This window comes from Eutrema salsugineum, unplaced genomic scaffold (assembly GCF_000478725.1).
Source record: "Eutrema salsugineum unplaced genomic scaffold, Eutsalg1_0 scaffold_7, whole genome shotgun sequence".
Classification (NCBI taxonomy): domain Eukaryota; kingdom Viridiplantae; phylum Streptophyta; class Magnoliopsida; order Brassicales; family Brassicaceae; genus Eutrema; species Eutrema salsugineum.
Window position 1 is genome coordinate 9803203 of NW_006256486.1, and position 21418 is coordinate 9824620.

Below are 21418 nucleotides of genomic sequence, written 5' to 3' on the forward strand. Positions count from 1 at the left end.
TCCGACGGGAAATGGCACTCAACACGCCACAAACGATTCAAGATTCCTTGCATCGGTCATCAGACTTTGTCGTAAACGAGGAAGAGATGAAGAATCTGGACGAGCAGTACGAAGCAACGAAAGCAGCGATCCGAAGCTCAATTTTGACGCGCCCCTCGAAGAAAGGCAATCCATCAAACAACGCAACAACGCAGAGCTCGGACGAACCTAGAAGCGGAGGTGCCCATAACTACCAAGTAGGCACTGGACGCGGAAGAGGAGAGCCGCGCAACAACACTTGGGTAAGAAAGCCCACCAACTACGACGAAAAGGCATTCTGCGAGTATCACCAGATCTACGGGCATTCAACGGCACAATGCCGAACTCTAGGAGCAAAACTCGCTGCTAAGATGGCGGCGGGAGAGCTCCAGAACGCTTAACCTCAAAGACCTCGTCCCTAATGAACTAAAAGAAGGAGCTGACCGAGCAGCGCGGCACAACCCGCAAATCCTCCCCGACGGGGCTCCCCGACGGGGCGATAACACCAAGCGCGACAGGAGAGGCGAACCCGATGAGCGACCCGAGCCGAGGCAAAGGATCAACATGATCATGGGTGGATCTCAATATTACCAAGACACGGTGTCCTCCATCTAGGCTTATCAGCGCTGAGCCGAAGCGAAGGAAAATTGGACAGAACCGACCGATATCCCGAATATAGTGATCTCCTTCGCCGAGGAGGAAACGATAGGAATCGATAGACCACCCAATGATCCACTGGTGATCGAATTAACGATCAGGGATCACGATGTAGCGAGGGTGCTCATTGATACTGGGAGCACGGTAGACGTCATTTTCAGGGAGACACTCAGAAGGATGGGAATCAATCTCTCCGAGGTGATGGCGATCCCCAAACCTCTAACAGGATTTTCAGGAGAAACAACGATGATTATGGGAACAATTAGGCTCTCGGTGGTAGCTGGCAGAGTCACTAGGATCGTCGAATTCTGCGTCACCGATCACCCAGCGATCTATAATGTGATTATGGGAACTCCATGGATCAACGCGATGAGGGCGGTCCCTTCCACCTATCACCTCTGCCTCAAATTCCCGACTCCAGCAGGCATCAAAACGATATGGGGAAATCAGAAGGAGTCGCGAATGTGCTACTTAGCGGAGCACAAGCTGAGGAACCCCGTCACCGACGCACGAGCAGACATAGATCGCAAAAAGATGAAGACGGACCGAGAGCCTGCGAACAAGCTCTTGAAACTCTTATAGCAATTACAGATCGTGGAGAGCCGCGAAACGCGCGCCGAGCCGGTATGTGATGCGGTGGACTCGGTGTGCATAGACGATGAGCGCCCAGAACGATGCGTTGAAATCGGAGCAAAACTAGAAGAACCTCTGAGAAGCAAACTTCTTTCCCTCCACAAAGAGAACATCAACACTTTTGCCTGGACAGCAGAAGATATGTCGGGCATAAGCATCGACGTTACCTGTCACGAGCTGAACGTGGATCCAACCTTCAAACCAATCAAGCAAAAAAGAAGGAAGCTCGGACCCGAACGAGCTAAAGCAGTTAACGACGAAGTGGAGAGATTGCTCAAAGTAGGATCAATCGCCGAGGTCAAATATCCAGACTGGCTTGCGAATCCAGTGGTTGTGAAGAAGAAGAACGGCAAGTGGCGAGTCTGTGTAGATTTCACTGACCTTAACAAGGCGTGCCCAAAAGACAGTTTCCCTCTGCCACACATCGACCGGCTCGTCGAAGCCACTGCGGGAAATAGGCTGTTAATATTTATGGACGCGTTCTCTGGCTACAATCAAATCCTGATGCATCCTGATGATCGGGTAAAAATGGCATTCATAACAGATCGCGGGATATACTGCTACAAAGTCATGCCGTTCGGGCACAAGAACGCAGGAGCAACATATCAACGGCTCGTCAATAAAATGTTCGCGGATCAGCTTGGAAACACCATGGAGGTATACATCGACGATATGTTTCGCGCATCTACGAGGATCCTTCGAGCAGTTGAACAAACACAACATGAAACTAAACCCGGCGAAGTGCAGATTTGCGGTCACCTCGGGATAGTTTCTCGGCTATCTGGTAACTCACCGAGGCATTGAAGCAAATCCCAAACAGATCAAGGCATTAATCGAGATGCCCTCTCCAAGGACGAAGCGAGAAGTGCAAAGGCTCACAGGAAGGGTTGCTGCGCTAAACAGGTTCATCTCCCGTTCCACCGACAAGTGCCTGCCTTTCTACGATACCCTTCGGGGAAATAAGAAATTCGAGTGGGACGAGCGATGCGAAGCAGCTTTCCATGAATTGAAGAGCTATCTGGCAAGCCCGCCGATCTTGGCGAAACCAGTTGAAGGAGAACCTCTCTTCCTCTATATTGCCGTATCTGCTACAGCTGTGAGTGGGGTGCTTATAAGAGAAGAGCGATCCGAGCAAAAACCCATTTTCTACGTCAGCCAGACACTGACTGACGCCGAGACCCGTTACCCTCAGATCGAGAAAGTCGCCCTAGCCGTCGTAGTCTCGGCTCGCAAGCTGCGTCCATATTTTCAATCACATTCGATTGTTGTGCTCGCTACACTTCCGCTGCGCTCGATCGTGCACAGCCCGAGCCAATCCGGGCGGCTCGCCAAATGGGCCATAGAGTTGAGCGAGTACGACATCGAGTATCGGAACAGGTCATCTGCAAAATCACAAGTGCTCGCATATTTTCTCATCAAACTTTCGGCCGAGGCGACGAACGAGCCAACCCCAGACGAAGTATGGATGCTGCACGTCGATGGCTCGTCGTCTAAACATGGCTCGGGAATAGGAATCCATCTCACCTCTCCCACCGGAGAAATATTGGAGCAGTCTTTTCGCCTGAACTTCCACGCCTCGAACAACGAAGCTGAATACGAAGCGCTGATCGCCGGCATACGACTAGCGCAGGGAATCGGAGTCCGAAAGATAAGAACCTTTTGCGATTCACAGATCGTAGCATGTCAATTCAATGGAGAATACGAGGCGAAGGACGGACAAATGGGAGCTTACCTCAAGGTGGTCCGAGAGTTAGTGCAAAAGTTTGACGAGTTCGAACTCACACGAATACCCCGAGGTGAAAACACCTCGGCTGACGCCTTGGCAGCACTTGCTTCGACTTCAGACCCGGATCTCCAATGGACAATCCCAGTCGAATTCATCTAACGTCCCAGCATCGAAGAGGTAGAAGGAGTTCGGCTGATAAATCCTCCCGAGCAAGAACCAGACAGTGACGAAGCGATCGCTATGGATGAAGACGCCTCACTAGCCGAGCTGGAGTACGGCTGCGACAAAGAATGGCTCGGAGCCATCCGAGTATATATCGCCGACGGAGAAGTACCAACCGACAAGTGGGAAGCCCGCAAATTAAAAGCCCAGGCTGCACGATATATCCTCGTCGACGGCGAGGTGTTTAAATGGAGATTTTCAGGACCACTCATGACATGCATCGAAGGACCGGAGGCAAGAAAGATCATGCACGAAGTGCACAGTGGCGCGTGCGGAAACCATTCTAGCGGAAGGTCGCTCGCGATCAAGATAAAACAGCACGGTTACTTCTAGCCTACGATGGTCAAGGACTGCGAAAAGTTTACGACAAAGTGCGAGAAGTGTCAACGGCACGCACCAACTATTCACCAACCTACCGAGCTGCTGTCATTGATCTTGTCACCTTATCCTTTCATGAGATGGTCGATGGATATAGTCGGACCTCTACATCGATCGAAGCAGAAGCGCTTTCTGCTCGTCCTCACGGATTATTTTTCTAAGTGGGTCGAGACCAATTCCTAAGCGAGCATAAAGGATGCTCTAGTCGAACACTTCGTCTGGAAAAATATCATCTGCAGACACGGGGTCCCGTACGAGATAGTCACCAATAACGGATCCCAGTTCATCTCAACGCGTTTTGAAGCTTTCTGCGAGAAATGGAAAATCCGTTTAAGCAAATATACGCCAAGATATCCTCAAGGGAACGGACAAGCCGACGCAGCCAACAAGACGATCCTAGACGGTCTGAAAAAAGGTTCGACGCCAAGAAAGGAAGATGGGCAGACAAGCTCGAAGGAGTCCTTTGGTCGCATCGGACAACTCCGCGCCGAGCCACCATAGAAACTCCATTCGCTCTAGTTTATGGAGCGGAATGCGTCATCCCCCCCGAGGTGGATTTCCCACTTCTGCCAGGAAAAGAGGGCTTGAATCACTTAATGATGCTGGACGAACTCGATTTGGTCAACGAAAGGCGCGATCAGGCTCTAATCCGAATTCAGAACTCCCAACAAGCAACGGCGAGATACTACAACAAAAATGTCCGCAGTCGAATATTTAAAGAAGGAGAGCTCGTCCTTCGAAAAGTTTTCCAAAATACTGCCGAGAAGAATGCAGGAAAGCTCGGAGCAAATTGGGAAGGTCCTTACAAGATTACAAAAATAGTTCGCCCAGGAGTCTACGAACTTGCGACGGTAGCTGACGAAGCAATTCCAAGATCGTGGAATGCAATGCACCTGAAGAAGTATTATCATTAAGGCTACAACACGGTCAGCATGAATTACGGAACGGCTTGATCCCTGCAAAGGGTACGTAGGCAGCCCGTCTTCGGACGGGTTCAGCTGTCCCCCCTCCTAAAAATGGGGGGGGGGGGGAGTAGGTACGTATACACCATACTTACACCATTTCTTAAATTTTTAGCTCGTCAAGTCAGGTATCTCTAGATTTATTTCACTTCATTTTTTTTCGTTCACTTGCTTTCACTTCGGCTAGTCTTTTATTCACTTGTTTTACGTCGGCTAAACATTTTACTTGTTTTACAAAGCACTTTATTTTCATTGATCTTGCATTGCTTCGGCAAAGTTCTACTTTGGTATCCAAACACCGTACGCCTCGTCTCGTTGCTGGCCACAACGAGACAACAAATACAAAGTTCTCTAAACGGACTTTTACGACCTTTCCTAGGACGAGGGTGCAAGTTACATCCTCTATGGATAAAAATTAAGCGCGCTATACAAATTGCAGACCAAAAACGTATCGGTCGCCACAGTCCACTATCGCACACGAGATTATAAGTCAAGACTACATCGCTTTCTCTAAAACCAAAGTGAACTCTTAAAACCCGGCAAAACACACTCACCCTCTCTGGAATGCCGCTCTATAGTCATATTCCAAAGAGAACACTATATCCTCTTGAACTTTTGCCTCATCAATGAGAAACCCTGGGCTAACGCCTCGGCAAGAAAAAAACAGGCTCAAGCTAAACATTTTGGCTGCAACGCCCGACTCTTCCTCACGAACGATCAGTCTCACAAAGAGAACAAGGCCTATAAAACACATAACTCACTTGAAAAATACTTCGGCGTTAGTCGGAGATTCTTTCTCAAAACAATCTAAAACAGCTCACCTCAATGAGGACCTCTCTCAGTGATAGAATGGATAAATCTCAATGAATGGCCCGAAATCATCTTTGGTTAATAAAAAACAAAACGCCTCGTCGTTATACACGGCTCAGCATCATATGATGAAAACGCCTTGTCGTTATACATGGCTCGGCATCATCTAATGAAAACGCCTCGCCGTTATCATTAAACACGGCTCGGCATTGCCAATGAAAATCGCCTCGCCGTTATCATTAAACATGGCTCGGCATTGCCAATAAAAATCGCCTCGTCGTTATCATTAAACACGGCTCGGCATTGCCAATGAAAATTGCCTCGTCGTTATCGCTAAACACGACTCGGCGTCATCTAAACGAAGATGCCTCGTCGCCTATGCATTATCTTCGATCGTCACCTAGGCATCATTTTACTGTACTCATCGCCTAGGCATCACCTCGCCTTGTCGCCTAGGCATTATCTCGGCTCGTTGCCTAGGCATTATTTTTGCTCGTCGCCTGGGCATTATCTCTGCTTGTCGCCTAGGCATCATCTTGCCTTTTTCGCCTAGGCATCATCTTGCCTCGTCGGGATCATCTCGTCGCCTAGCCATCATCGGCTCGTTGCCTAGGCATCACCTCGCCTTGTCTCTTAGACATTAGGTCGGCTCGTTGCCTAGGCATTATCTCTGCTCGTCGTCCATGCAATATCTCGGCTCGTCGCCTAGGCATCATCTTGCCTCGTCGGCTAGGTGTCATCTTGTATCATCGCCTAGCGATCATCGGCTCATCGCCTAGGCATCATCTTACCTCGTCACCTAGGCATCCTCTTGCCTTGTCGTCTAGCCATTAACTCGGCTCGGCGGCTAGGCATCCTCTTTCGTTATCACCTAGCCGTCATCGGCTTGTCGCCTAAGCGTCATCTTGTATCATCGCCTATCCATCATCGGCTCGTCGCCTAGGCATCATCTTACCTCGTCGCCGAGGCATCCTCTTGCCGTATCGCCTAGCCGTTAACTTGGCTCGACAGCTAGGCATCCTCTTGCCTTGTCACCTAGCCGTCAACTCGGCTCGGCAGCTAGGCATCCTCTTGCATTATCGCCTAGCCATCATCTCGGCTCGTTGGCTAGGCGTCATCTTGCCTCGTCGCCTAGGCATCCTCTTGCCTTGTCTCCTAGCCATCGTCTCGGCTCATCTTCTAGGCACTGTCTTGCCTTGTCGTCTATGCATCTTTTGACCTTGTCGGTTTGGCATCTCCTGACTTAATCCAGTAACAAGCCGTATCTAGATCATGTGCGTCGGCGTAACACTCTCCCCCGACAATATCTAACACGCCTCAGCATTGTATTTTCTGGAAAAGTTTTAGTATTAGTCTTTCTGCGCACCGTAGCACTATGGGCGTCTTGTCATTAAGAACAGCATAGTTTTCGCAAAACGCCTCGTCGTTTATTTGGCTCATCACAGTTTTCGCGAAACGCCTTGTCGCTTATTCGGCTCGGCACAGTTTTCACAAAACGCTTCGTCTTTATTCGGCTCAACACAATTTTCACAAAACGCCTCGTCGTTTATTCGGCTCGACACAGTTTTCACAAAAATGCCTCGTCATTTTAAAAGAAACTCCGGGAAAAATAGTTCGCCTGTCCCTGTTATCAAATCGCCTCGCGTACACTCTTTCCCAAGGATATCTCATCAAGCAGCACAGACTGCGCCACGCCTCGCCTTTAACAAAACGGCTCAACATTATCTTTTATCTTGAAACGCCTCGTCGCTAAACATAGCTCGGCACTACGTAAACACCAGGTCGTAGAAAACAGCTCGGCGCTATCTTTGTCAAAGTAACCTCATCTTTTGAACGGCTCGGCATTTTCTTTCAAACAGCCTCGCCAAAAAACGGCTCGCTATTATGCTTCGTCGAAGAACGGCTCGGCATTTTTATTCCCAAAATGCCTCACCTGGAATTATTTCGCAACGGCCTAACTCGATGGTTTATCCCATGGCCAGGAGCAATGAACCTTGTCACTCTCGTCTCCGAAACTGACGAGCTGGGGGGGCGAACTGTTGGGGTCGGTTTCATCCGAAGCAGATAAAACCATCTCAAAAATGACTAAGTACTGGAGAAAACCGATTTGGCAAGAAGGAACAGCTGCCCGCCGAATATGGGCCGAGGCGTCCCACAAAACAAGTGGGCCGAGCTGTGCTCACCAAGATGAGTGGTCCAAGCCGTGGAAGAAGATAAATGGGCCAAGCCATGAGAAGAACAAAGAGTGGGCCGAGCTGAGCAAGAGGAAGAATGGGCCGAGCCGCTTTTCTTCATGTTGGGCCGAGCCAGTCCTTCTTTAATGAGATGAGCCAAGATCGTAAAGGATCTACGCCGACAAAAACCCTAGGCAAAGTGCTATGGCGGCGGCTGCACGAAGCGATAAGGAAATATTCCGAAAATCTTTCCCGAGATTCTCGGCTAGGCGATTCATAGACTCTATATAAATAGTCGCTGTAAACAATTCATGATGTAATTTTTCACAACTCGAGAGCAATAAGACTTAAACTTTTTCCAGCAAAAACCTTCTTTTGATCTTACTGTTCTTGCGATAAACCCTAGAAATTTCGGATCCCTTAAGTTTTCCTTAACAAATTTTTGGTTGTGCGAGTTTTGGCTCACACAAAAATTCTCAGTGCTGCAAGTGCATGGACGCAAGGATATTTGTCTATATCAAAACATCTGCATGAACAAGATTTGGTTTTCAAGTTCACCAGATAAGTCTTCCCATCTCCACCGACCACAGCATATTCAAGCAGAAACGAGTTCAGCTCAGTCACATTTAGGGACTGGCAATTTCAACTCTCCCGTGTAAGATATTTTTGACATAGGGAACCAGTTTATGTGCTCCAGGTGCTGTAGCAGCCTCCTTCCTATGTTTGTTACACCACTCAGATAGCTTTGCCAAGATGGCATCCATCATAGGTAATAAAGCATACTTCCTCGGATCATCAAACACGATGTTCATAGACTCTACACAGTTACTAGTGTTGATGTTGTACCTTTCTCCCTGAAAATAGCACCTAGCCCATTTTTCCTCAAGCAAACTATTACATAAATACGTAATTGCATCCGGATACCTTTCTGCCAGTTGACCATAAGCCACAAGAAACTCAGCCTCTGTATACTTCCTCGCAACTTCCATGAACTTGCCTACAACTAACTCTTTCTCTCTCCGAACGTTCCCTTTCACATTCTGGGCCAAATGATAAATGCAATAACCATGTTTAGCTTGCGGGTACACATCCCTTATTGCATTGATCAGGCTTACATTCCTATCGAAAACAAACACCAATTCAGATCTGTCAGGTATACGGGTTTTAAGTTTAGTGAAGAACCAATTCCAACTATCATTCTTTTCCCCATCAACTACCCCAAAAGAAAGGGGATAATGGTGATGATTCGGATCCTGAGCTGTTGCAAATACAAAGCATCCACCAAATCCATTCTTCAATAAAGTTGCATCAACAATTATCACTTTCTTCATTGCCGCAAACCCTTCAATGGTAGGACCCAGAGTGACGAATAGGTACTTGAATCTTCCTAATTCATCCACTTCAACACTTGATGTCGTACCAGGATTAAACTTCTCTAGCATGTACAAAAATACGAATGCAGATGCTCGAAACTCTCTTCTGGAGTACCTCAAACATAACTTATAGCTTTCTGTCTGCCTCTCCATGCCGTAGAGTATGATACATCCACACGACCTCTACTTTGAACCAAAACCATGATATCTTTAGGAGTTGGTGGTTTTAATCGACCTGGGTAAGTTTTACTAACAACTGCTGCAACTAACCCAGGTGTGCCTCTCCTTCGTTTGCTGCTAGTACATGCAGAAGCCCGAGAGCAAGAATGCATTTTCCTATATACTATAACCGTGAAAATATTTGACTGAGCTGTCTTAGCGGCATTTATATACCAGTTACATCCAGTTTCAGCTTAACTGTATTTCACATAGTATCGTTTTTTATCAGACTTGTGTACAATGATGCCAAAACAATGTTTATGAGAACCTCTGTAAACTAAATCTATTAGATCTTGCTTACATCTAAACTCTGCACCAACTCTCAGTTTCAAACCGTCAGCCCATTCACGTTGAATACGTTGTTCTTCTACACAGTCTGGAGGATCAACAATATCAAGCATTCGATATGTTTGACTTATGTCATCTTGATCGCCGCCGTTTTCCTCATACTCACGAGATCGATTAACACCTTCGTCATTCTCCATTACTGGCACATGTTGTTGTTCTTTTAAACCGTTTCCTGTGTAAATAACAATAGCACCATCATTAAACTCAGCATTGCCGACCAAAACGCCATCACTCGCTATATCATTAGCTGCGCTCACCTCCCTGACATTCACAACAATAGGACTTACCCTCTCTACATGTGAAACTTGCTCGGCCATGATGTGGTCTGCGATGAGGGTGTCAAATTTTACCCTAAATGAAATCAATAGCCGCAAATGCACAGCTGATCGATTGTAGTACATAGGGATCGAATCCACAGGGAATGAGGATCTTTCCTGCAAAAGCCTTCGAAAGAAATATAAACTAAGGAAGTCTAGAACCAGGCGATTTTTGTAGGGGTTTTGGTGGTGTCTTTAAAACGTAAAAACTAATCTTAACGAGAAAGTACGGGAATTAAGATGACCTAATAACTAAACTTAATGAAATCGACTAAAAACAAGAAAAACGGCTTAACCTAATTGCTTAAGTGAAACTCGATTAAGAGAATGAAAATGATGAACTAAAGCTTGAAATAAAATCGGTGTAAATCTATAGAAAAGAAGGCGCTGGGTCAGGGAAGTTTTCTCTGGGGTATGAACGATTCAAAACATTGCTAGAGAGTAAATTGGATAAGATCTTAGATTAAACTTTTCAAACTAGAGTCACGGACGTATGAATACGCCACTGTCGTGATCATAGACAACTATCTCTCTCAACCCTGACCAGTAGGTTTCCACTCTGGCCCTGGAAGAGAAAAAATGCATTATGTTTAAAACTCGTCAGCATTCACAAATCGTCCATAAGTATGTTTCCACTCCTATGTTTGTTTTACTTACCCAAACTAGATCTGACACCGGATGAACACTTTCGTGTCACCAAGCATCTGGATCAGATTGTAGTTCATGACGCTACTCTCATGCAGTAAAAATAAATTAAGAAGAAAAAGTTCTAAGATTCGGCTTCAATAGCTCATGGAATCCTCATTGAACATATGTATCCCCATCGAAAATCCCTTAGACCCAACAATAAAACTACTCAGACATGATGAACAAAATAGTATTAAAAAGTAAAGCAATAGTCGAAATTGGAAAAGAAAGAACAAGGGTTCAAGAGATAGATTTCTCTCTCCCTAACCCTAAAAACAAAAGCTTAAAGTAAAATTTCTTGTAAAGTATTTCGTCCCTCCTAAAAACGACCTAAATGATAAGTATTTATAGTCCCTAATGCTCTATGGTGTCTAGGGTTCTGGAATTGTGGCTGAGAAAATGATTTGGGCTTCAGAAATGGGTCTTCGAGCTCGGAGTTGGCTGGCCGTGGTCGGGAAGTGCTTTGACCACGGGGAATGGATGGTTGGCCGCGGCCGGGAAGCTTATAACCGTGGTGAAATGGCTGTTGGCCGCGGGTGGAAATACTTGCCGGCTGGTTTACAGGACATCTTTCTCTTCGCGTATCTTTTGATTGAACCGTTGGATTGCCAAGCTGTAAATTGTGCTGGAAAGCTGATACTTCCATCTTTGAGATCTCCAAATTTAAGCTTGATCAGACGGTGAGAAGGCCATCAATCGGGGGTTAACGTCTGACGGTTTGACTCTGAGCTAAAAATCTGGTCTTTTATCCATTTTGTTAAGCTTTTCCCTAAGTTTCCTGAAAAGAGTCTTGGAACTATAAATACTAGAAAAGGTAATAAAATACGGTGTTATCAGGACACCTCAGACACTCCATCTACATTGATGACCTCTACATACAAGACAATTCTGCGTCCCTCATTATCAAACGGCATCAGATAGATACGAAGATCATCGTCATCCAAAATATACCACTGTTTCTTCGTTTGCACTACTACCGGAATATAACTCAGTTTCAACTTTGTGGTTGATTCTCCTATCCCAACCTTCTTGCATATCCTACCCACTAAATCGGAATAGCTTATTTCCTCTAAGCTTGATGTCTTAAACATTATACCATACATAGAACCTTCTCTTGAAATCCATTTACCATCGGTACATGAATAATGTCCTCCATAATCAAACAATACGTTTGTTATCATTGTGTTCTGAATATATATATATATATATATATATATATATATATATATTTGGAAGCTCATAATTGAGATTGTCTTTTTCGAATAGTGGGAGTTCTTGAGTTGACATATATCTCATCTATTAAATACTGCACCGTAAACTTTATTCTCATTTATACCACTTACCTCTTTGCTTTTCCAATCAGCATTTATTTCTCACTTACCCAACTAACACAACAGTTATTTACCCTTTACTAATTATCAACAATCACAATCTTTCAAATTAACAACTATAAGTTTATTCCACTCTTTCTCTCCAACAACAGAGATCTCCTCCTTTTGTCGATCACAAAACTACAAAGCAACAACTGCGAAGACAAAGTCCGATTTCAAATATATATATATATATATACACTGCATATCAACTTAACTCATTAATACCAATTGTTCCGAGTTATACCTACTATATCCAAATTGTTCTAGTTATCCTGAATCGGCGAATTTGGTGTACCAACTAAATCACATTACGATTAAACCTCACCAGTCAATTAAAAGAGCATATACGACCCAATGTGAATAAAAAAATGAACTCTCCCCATTCTGAATTGCCCTATTTTGTAAATCGAAATTATATCCAAAACCCAATTGTTACTGGGCAAAATCGAATCATTTAGCGACTTCACAAGAAAATACAGAGGCCGAGGATGAAGAAAAACTTACCTCGTCCTTCGGCGTTGGAATAGAGTAAAAGCCCGTCGAATTGCCCGAATTAAAGTGGAGAGGAGATGTTGCATGCAAACCCAGGAAAGTAGAATAAGACCAGAATCGACCTGATTTCTGATTGGCTTAAAATTTGGTCCGAAATGTTTTAATTGGTTGAAATGTCCCTATTTTCTATTGGTCGACATTTCCCTCCACCACTTTTGATTGGTTGAAACTAACACTTTTGATTGGTTGAAATTATCAAGAATCCCAATTATTCATTTTAGTTATTGCCCGAACATTATGGAGCCTGGGCTTCTTGTTGGGCTTTTCCATTAATGGAATTGTCGACAAAAAGGGCAATATGGGAATAACAAGTTTCATTAAAATGTTTTTATTGGCTGAAATCTCCTTCTTTCCTATTGGTCGACAATTCCCACCAAGACTTCTGATTGGCTGAACATTCTTAATTCTCATTGGTCGATTTTTCATTTTCCTAATTCACAATTAAGAATAATATAGGGATAACACATTTCATTAAAAGGAAGGGGGACCACCGCTGATATGAGAGAATAACTTTGGCAGGGTAGAATAAATCATCACTACTTACTAGTAGACGAGAATTTCTCCCACTTGCAATTTTCTTGGAAATATTATAAGAAACTCTTGTTTATCATTCATTCATGAATGAATGACCCAATTAGTTACCGTAACAGTCTCAATTGATCTCTATCCTTTTTTTTTAAAATAGTATAACTTACTAAAATGGTTTAAAACATTTTTATTGGTAAGTGATAAACAAGAGTTTTTGCAATCCCCTTTATCTGTTGCAGTATAAAAGGTTATCAACCCATCATGTGAATTTAGTTCATAGTCTATGAGATTTGAATTTTAATCTAAGCAAACAAAGTAGGTTGGTTTTTTAATAAAGATGAAATGAAACTAAACAAGATTAACAAGATGATTAAAGATAAACAAAGCAAAGCAATAACAAGATGATGATATGAATATTATGGGAAATAAGGTTCTAGACATGATAGTTGATCAAGGTGCATTAGTGTTAAACTAGAGAGCTAATGACAATCAATCAAGTATAATCAATCTAGAACTCAAACATAGACTAATTCTCTCATGAATGTATTAATCTCTATACTAAACTACTTTCAAACCTAATTCCCATTAGTGAAATACGAATCAGTAAGCATTACTAATCAGCTCTAATATATCATTTATGCATTAGACAATCATTACTATGATGAACAAAGCATAAACCTCTAGTTAGCTGGTTCAGGCATTTCATCAAACACTTTTTGGGTGGTGAAATGCCTAAGCTCTAGACCAAAGTGATTATCAGAGATCTAGCATTAGGAATTACTAGTTAGAGAAAGGAAAATGCATGATCTAACTCCTAAACTCCCTAATCTAACACTTTTGCACCATAATATATATATATATATATATATATCTTGAACCTTATGAAAAGACTACTCACTTATCATAATCATTGCACTTAATCCTTGCAAGATGTGTTGTTGATCATGATTAATATTAAGAGATGAGCAGAAAAGATAATAAGTGATAAGAAAATACTCTTGATTTGATTTAAACCTTAAGATATCTCTTAACACAAAGATTTTTTCACAAAAGAGGCAAAAGAATAAATATGGATAACTAGGGTTTTAACCCCAAAAACTATTTATAGACCAAGCTCTAGACCAGGTCAGCCCAGGAGAAACTGGGTACTGACCCACCCTTTCTGGATCAAAACAGGTGTGCCTCGGGGTCTAGTCCCAGTTCCTAACCCGAGGCATACATGTCGAGACATAAAAATCTGGGTAAGAGCTCAAGAATATGCGTTACCTTGGCTTGATTCTTCTCGAGGTCTATATGTCGAGGCAGGTTTGTTCTTGCTCATGAGTGGTGAAAAGAGGATGCCTCGGGGGTCAGGTAAGTCGAGGCCAGAGGTCGAGGTGTTGAAGATTTCATTCGGCAAAGCCTGCCTCGGGTAAAAATCATGCCGAGGTGTGCACCCAAGGTTTTGTGTAGTTTCATTCAATCTTTGCCTAGGGTGACACCAGGTCAAGGCATTCAGGTCGAGGCATAGTGTACAGGGATGCCTCAGGGTACTGTAGGTGATGCATGATGGTCGAAGCCAGTCTTGTGATTTACTGGATGTATCTCCTAGTTTTTACTGCAATAGAACAGTGTTGAGATTGTAATATAAAATATTTGAAATCCAGAGGACTAGTGTTACTCTATGACTCTACGAGGACTAAAACAAAGCTAAGAGAAAAGATGATTTGATTATGATTTTAACGACAAGTAAAAGCAAACTAGAAACGATTTAAATTCGAATTAAAACAAGCACTAGACTAAGACAATTTGCTGGAATTTCAGAGATGGAAATCAAACGACTATTCAGGACACAGATAAACGCAAGTCTCAAACTCAAACATAAATGCATCGATAACTTTGTCTAACAACCTAAATTCTAAACTGTCGTTTGAACCTAGAAAGTCGCAGACAAGCATTAACAAGCAGGTTTGATCTGTTCACGATTCCCCTTAACATCAACTCTGGTTGGCTAAGGACGAATCGTTCACCAAAGTTTGATCTAGCAACCTATTACACTTTTGATGAATAGGTTAACCTAAGATCTTAGATTGAGTGATCAATTCAACCTAAGCATTAAGAACAACTATGGTGAAGACTATTCTAATTGAGCCCTATTTGCGTTTAATCACCAACTCATTGAAATCCTTTGAACGCCTTAATCTAGCTAAGAGATCTACTCAGACATGGAGAAAAGAGACACATCAAAAGATGAAAAGGAATTCATGAATAAAAATAAGAGATAACAAGGATTCAGATTTCTTCTCAAGTGTTGCAGAAATTCTTCTCCCAAATCTTACAAGCAAAAACTCTCCAAAAGTCTACAAAATTGTAAAAGAAAGCGTAAAAGAAGTTGTGTAAAAGGTGATTCTCTTTTTGAGGCGGCTATGGTCTTTTTATTCTCTTCCTGCGTCCCAAAATAAGGTAAAAATCGTTTTCCTTATTTTTCTCCAGAGGTTAGAGCAGGTGCTCCAGGAAAAAGTGAAATCGGGAGCAGGTGCTCTGACCAAAATTTTTCCATCTGCGTGTGAATTTGGCTCCTTTTGCTCAGCTTCAGCTCTTTTTTTGCTCCAATGGTCCCAGTTACTCCAATCCTCGCTTAAAGCTCTCTAGATACCTGAAACAACCTGAAAAAGACTCCAAAGACTCCTAAAAAGATCAGTAAACACGGGTTATAATGAGTCAAAATTGCCACTTATCATCTTGGTACTTAGAAAAATCCAGAACCAAACAGCTTTGATGCTTCCAGCCTTTATACTTAGTCGTATGGAGATGAGGTTGCTGAATGAAGCTGCCTCGAGTTCATCTGGTTGAGGCCTTAGTGTTGAGGCGTGCCTGAGGGGTGTTGTGAAGCCATGCCTTGAGTTAAATTGAGTCGAGGCATTGTTGTCGAGGCATAAATTTAACTTGTACACTGACAGCTTCAAGACTATTCAGGACCCGGGAAAGACATGTTAATGCTTGAACCGGTGTAACTCCCGAACCAGTGCTCAAAGCGACTCGCTATCAACTCCAGAAGACATTCAACTCAATTACCTACAACTTTGTTGAAGACTCCGATTGCATCCGGGGATGGCAAGGCTTCCTGGAGAGCTGTTCTTTGAGGCGCATTGGAATGATCTAGAAATGGCTCCGAGACATGTTCTTCTCCCGATGGCCATAACTTTAAGCTTACTGCTTTAAATCAGGTGATTCCAAGTGTTCTAGAATTGTGACTCAATGTTCTTAAATCTTGATAAAGATACCAGAGACTGAATCGGCTGGAAAGGGCTTCGTCTCAGCCAATCTCGGAATCATAACGGCAAGCAGGAATTTTTGGCCGAGAGACGCGTACTGTGGTAAGGTTTTTAGCCGACAGGAGCTATCCGGTAAGCGTTTTTGGCCAATAAAAACCTTCCTGCAGTAAGGTTTTTGTCCGATAAGCTTCAAATACCCATTTTTATCATTTCTTCATCTTCTTTCACCATTTCTTCCACTGGTTTCATCTTTTCCACTCCAAATGAGCTACAAAGCACCTGATTGACACTCCAAACATGCAGGACTCACTTGGACCTAATGCAAAGCCTTCAAAACTCTAAAACAAAGATAAAAGATGAAGAATATATCTTAAATGTATGAATGAGACTTAATTCTTGGACTAAAAATGAATCCTAAACATGCAAAGATATGAATATATCAACTCCTCCACACTTATCCTTTGCTTGCCCTCAAGCAAACTAGAACAAATGAGAGAGAGAGGTTGGATGTTTAGGAGTTCACATTTCTTTAAAGAGAGAGAGATAATCATCAAAAGAGTTCAAGATCATGGTCCTAGTTACTAGTTCTGGGATTGAATGCTAGGAATACTTTGGATGCAAAAAGTTCAACCCTGACGTACACAAGATTTCTTACTCTTCAGCCTTTTAACATTCATTAATTTGTAACCATGTGGATCAAAGTGATGCTTATTCAAATGAACTTGTATGGCTGAGGGATGAGGTTATGAGAAAAAGATGATCTCATTCAATGCTTAAGTGGGTTCAATTCAGCTTAAGGGATCACTCTATGAAGGAATAAACATTAAGAGAAGCCTAAGGGTAAAAAGCAACTGATGCATACAAGAATAGACTCCCATCTACCCAATTATCTAAATTGATCTTTCACCTTTACTCTAAACCCATGAAGAACACTCCTAAGCTACCCTGTTTCCAAGGCTTTCATTCCCTTCTCAACCCACCTCTCACTTTATTCTCATTCTCTTTTTCACTAGGGGATTCAACATTCATTTTCAACACTGGCTTTGGGGTCTAAACTTTTCACTTAGCTCTTTCTCACTTAGCATACTCTAGTCTCTTTTCTTATATCTTTAGACACTTGAGCCTTTTTGGCTTCTTTTCTTTCTTTCTTTTCACTTAGAGGCTCGTCTTTTCCTTTTCAACACAAGAGCTTTCTTTTCTTTGAATACCAGACCTCAAATCGATTCCTTTTCTTTTCATCCCCTGGCTCTCATCTCAATCTCTCTCTTTTCCACTCAATGATTCCGAAGATCCCTTCCTAACCTACTCTAGTTTCATGACGCAGAGCTAGATCTACATGAAAGCCTACTGTTGTTGCTCTAAACCCAACACTTTCTGTCATGTTTATTCAAAACAAGGACTCCCATCGCTCAGTAGAGTGTTTAGGCTTCAAAGATGGCTTAGTTAAGGGCAGGGAAAACTGTCTCAATGATAGAGATCAGTTACTTGGATTAACAAGAGTGGAAAAAAGGAATAGAATAACCCAAGTATGTATATCTATCCACAAGTTCATCTGAGCAAGCATCACATGATAATTCAAAGTCAGGTTAAAAGTTCCACTTGCTAAGGCTGAATACAATTCAAAGCTTGTTTCAATCAAGGTTTAAAAAATGCCACACATTTCATCACTTGCAAGCATCAAAGAACTAATAACTAGGGCCATGAACTAATTTCTTAAGATGATGCTCTCTCAAAGAAACCCATCTTTACTCCCATGAAAATGATGCAAACCTATATGAAATGCAACTATAGACTAAATCCTAAAATGTGAATGCAACTAAATGAACATTTTTTGTGAAAATATTTCAGATTTTTCAATTCTTTTTGGTTTTTCTATGCACTTAGATGATATGCATGATCAGATGAGACTCAAAATGCAAAAGGGAAAATAAGAACATAGAAAACATGATTAGTAAACACAAAACCCCTCCCCCACACTTAAATTACACAGTTCCTGTGTAATAAAAGCATGAGAAAGAGGATAAACAAACAAGAAAGAGATAAACTAAGAAAAAGAAAAACTAGATGCTTGAATGCTACGTACAGGTTTGGAGTGTTACCAGATGTGTTTGTGATGGCATGTAGGAGTGGAATTGTGCATCTTAGGAGGCCAGGCACCTCTGGGAGAGTTGTTGTTTTGATGCTGCTCTTTGCACTGGTCTAAAAGCTCTTGAAGTGATGGTAAAAGCTTGATCTTGCACTTTTGTACCCTTGCCTCGCCTTGGTGCCTCGCCTTGGCCTGTTCTTCCTCCAACTCGAGGCCTCATCTTCTGGGTTTTTGCTCATCTTCACACCCCTGCCTCGCCTTGCATCACCCGTGTCCTGTACCCGAGGTTTGGATCTTTTTTTTCTCATTGTTGCATGCAGGAGGGCCTCGGTGTGGTCATGGCCGAGATATGTGGCCGAGGCATGCATTTTCTGGGTTTGTTCCTTCACGTCTCAGCCATGCCTCGCCTTACTACAACCTGAGGCTTTCTACCCGAGTTATATAGAGTTTGTTTCCTGCTTGAAATATCATTGGCCTCACCTCAAGGTGTTGGAGTTTTTGTTCGGTGAAGTGTGCCTCGACCTGGATCAGCCCGAGGCATATATGTCGAGGCATATGTTCAGCTTTTCTCATTACACCATGGCCTTGCCTTATTCCAACCTACGGCCTTAACTCGAGGTTTAAGCCTCTTTTCTTTTGGCACAGGCCTCGAGTTAAAATCAAGCGGAGGCATATTGTTCGAGGCATATCTCTTGTGATGAACTGATTTTAAAAGCACCTTGCCTGAGTGGAGAGGCCGAGGCATACATGGTGAGGCACTCCTAAACACTTAGCCGTTTCACATCAGATTCCACCACTTGGTCACCATTTCCTGAGATCACAAGGCACAAACTCCACCTATGACCTGAGATCACTCAACAAACACATCAAAAACATTCTAAACATAAAAATAATATATACAAGGATAAGCTTGGGGTGTCACCAAAGAGCACTTTGTTTTAAGTCACTAAGTTTGACTTTTCCTACTCTTTTCTTAATGAGGGAGAGAGGAGCATTCTCCTTATCTTGTCCATGATTTCAAGCATGAAAGCTGTGCCCATCAGCTCTTTAGAACCATCAGGTCCCTTGTCCTTGAATTCAAACCTGAGACCCTTGTTCATCAGCTCTTGAATACCATCAGGCCTTTTGTCTATGATTGCTTGTCCCTGACATCAACAAATGGTTTTGATCCTCCATTGCATTGCATCTTGTACTTTATAGCTCCATCACACATTTCCAAGGGATGAGAGTTAGGCCTTGAGAAGAAGATTCAGGTTCATGATTCTTTCCTTTGGATCCAAAACTATCACTCTTGTTGTTGCTCAGCTTTATCTCACTTAGTTTAGGGGAAAAGGAGATCAAGCAAGCTTCTTCTTTAATAAAGGGCTCCCCATTTGCATACTTAAAGTCAGGTTTGCTTTGGGGTTCTTTCTTCTTCGTAATAGTAGGAAGGGATTGAGATTTTCCTAGGATACCAATGCTTCCCATATATTTCTTCTCACAGTGCTTGAACTCATCAATTCCTTCAACAACAGTACCACAAAAATCAGCTTATGGGGGCTTAACAGGGTAAGAGACGTCTTTATCTACTTTTGTGAGCACCACTCTATGAGTATCAAACTCAATTCTTGCTCCTGTGGTGTTGAGGAATGGAGTTTCAAACAATAGAGGAAGCTCCTTGGTTTTCTTCATCTTCATGACTACAAAATCAGTGGGGATTATTCACCAACCTTTAGCGGATAGTCTTCTAGCATCACATATGGTTTCTTTTGACTGGGAATCTCCACAGGTAATAGAAATAGGGTGATGCTTGAGAGTCTTGATCCCCAATCTCTCTACCATGTCTAGAGACATTACACTAACACTTGATCCAGAGTCACAAAAAGCATTCTCAACCTTGAATTCTCCAAGAGAGCAAGAGATAGTGAGTTTCCTAGGGTTACCTAGCTTTGGGAGGGATGTAGGCTTCACCATTGTTGAATCAAGGCTAGAGACTCTATCTTTGGGCTTTGCTTGATCAACTTGCTGTCCCTTTGCTTCAACAAACACAAAATTATTACATTTCTAAACAAAATTATTCCAACTCTGATCAAAACAGGCTGCCTCCCCACCTTCTTTCTCAATGTCCTCATTGAGATCAGAGAACAGGTTCTCAGAGTCTTCTATAATGGCATCCTCTTTCTCATTGTTGGATTTTAACTCATTAGAGACATTGCCATAAAGAAGATATTCAATTTCCTGAACAGCAACAGTGTTTCTCATCATTTGAATAGATGACATTGCAATGCTCTTTGGGGTTTGGAACAACTTTGCCTGACAAAGAGCTTTGAGGATCAGAGGTGGAGATACCTTTGGTCTTCTGAAGAGTCTTTATTTGGGTTTCTACTATCTCCACCTTGGAACCGAGGTCACTGACTTGAGTATTCAGCTGTTGTTGTCCCTGTAGAAGTTGTAGTAGAACCCCACTGATGTCTGAACCTATCTGCTGACCCTGCTGCTGCTGATGCTGTCCAAAACCAGGTGGAAACTTGTTCATATGTGGCTGATGAGTAAAGTTATTCCCTTGATTCTGCTGAGGCTGCTGAACATACTGCTGCTTGCTTTGAAAGTTCCCTTGAAACTGATTCTTGGGAACAAAGCTTTGCTGAGCTTGTTGAGAGGGATAAACTTGATATTTTGGATTAGCTACATTGGGATTTCTGTATGACAAGTTCTGATTGTTGAAATTGTTATACCTCTAGAACTTGTTTTGATTTCCAATATAGTGTAGCTCCTCTTGTGTCAGTCCCTCCTCATTCACATTCTCAAAGCATGGAGCTCGCCAATCAAACTCTCCAACATAATGAACTGGTTTCTGAGTAGCCACTATAACTTTGTCCAACTTGCTTTGCAGCTCTTTGATGTCCTTTCTCATCCTTTTTTCTTCACTAGAACCATCTCCTCTATTAGCTTTATCATAGTCTTCACCATATGTGTCAGTGCTCATGGCCAAGTTCTCCACCAACTCCATTGTAGCATTGATTTCTTTGGCAAGGAAATTGCCATTGTTAGTTGTATCAAGTTAGTTTCTTATCTTGGGGAGAGCTCCTTTGTATAGAGTACTGAGTAGTGAAGCCTCAGAA

General features: G+C 42.8%; 2 protein-coding genes across 2 annotated transcripts; one reads left to right on the plus strand and one right to left on the minus strand.

The window, feature by feature from the left end:
• Positions 1-852: 852 nt before the first annotated feature.
• Positions 853-2112, plus strand: LOC112083074. The gene is made up of 3 exons (XM_024150799.1): positions 853-1173; positions 1267-1830; positions 1948-2112. The coding sequence occupies exons 1-3, from the start codon at positions 853-855 to the stop codon at positions 2110-2112; spliced, it is 1050 nt and encodes a 349-aa protein (XP_024006567.1).
• Positions 2113-8206: 6094 nt separating this feature from the next.
• LOC112083075 (protein FAR1-RELATED SEQUENCE 4-like) lies at positions 8207-9106 on the minus strand. Its single transcript, XM_024150800.1, has one exon. It carries the CDS (start codon positions 9104-9106, stop codon positions 8207-8209), a length of 900 nt encoding a protein of 299 aa, XP_024006568.1.
• Between the last annotated feature and the right edge of the window lie 12312 nt (positions 9107-21418).

Coding starts and splice junctions, on each gene's coding strand:
- LOC112083074 (XM_024150799.1), top strand. CDS start 853: ATGGGAATCAATCTCTCCGAGGTGATGGCGATCCCCAAACCTCTAACA. Junction 1,174..1,266: donor AGCACAAGCTGAGGAACCCC/GTCACCGACGCA, acceptor TAGCAATTACAG/ATCGTGGAGAGCCGCGAAAC. Junction 1,831..1,947: donor TGATGCATCCTGATGATCGG/GTAAAAATGGCA, acceptor TTCGCGGATCAG/CTTGGAAACACCATGGAGGT.
- LOC112083075 (XM_024150800.1), bottom strand. CDS start 9,106: ATGGAGAGGCAGACAGAAAGCTATAAGTTATGTTTGAGGTACTCCAGA.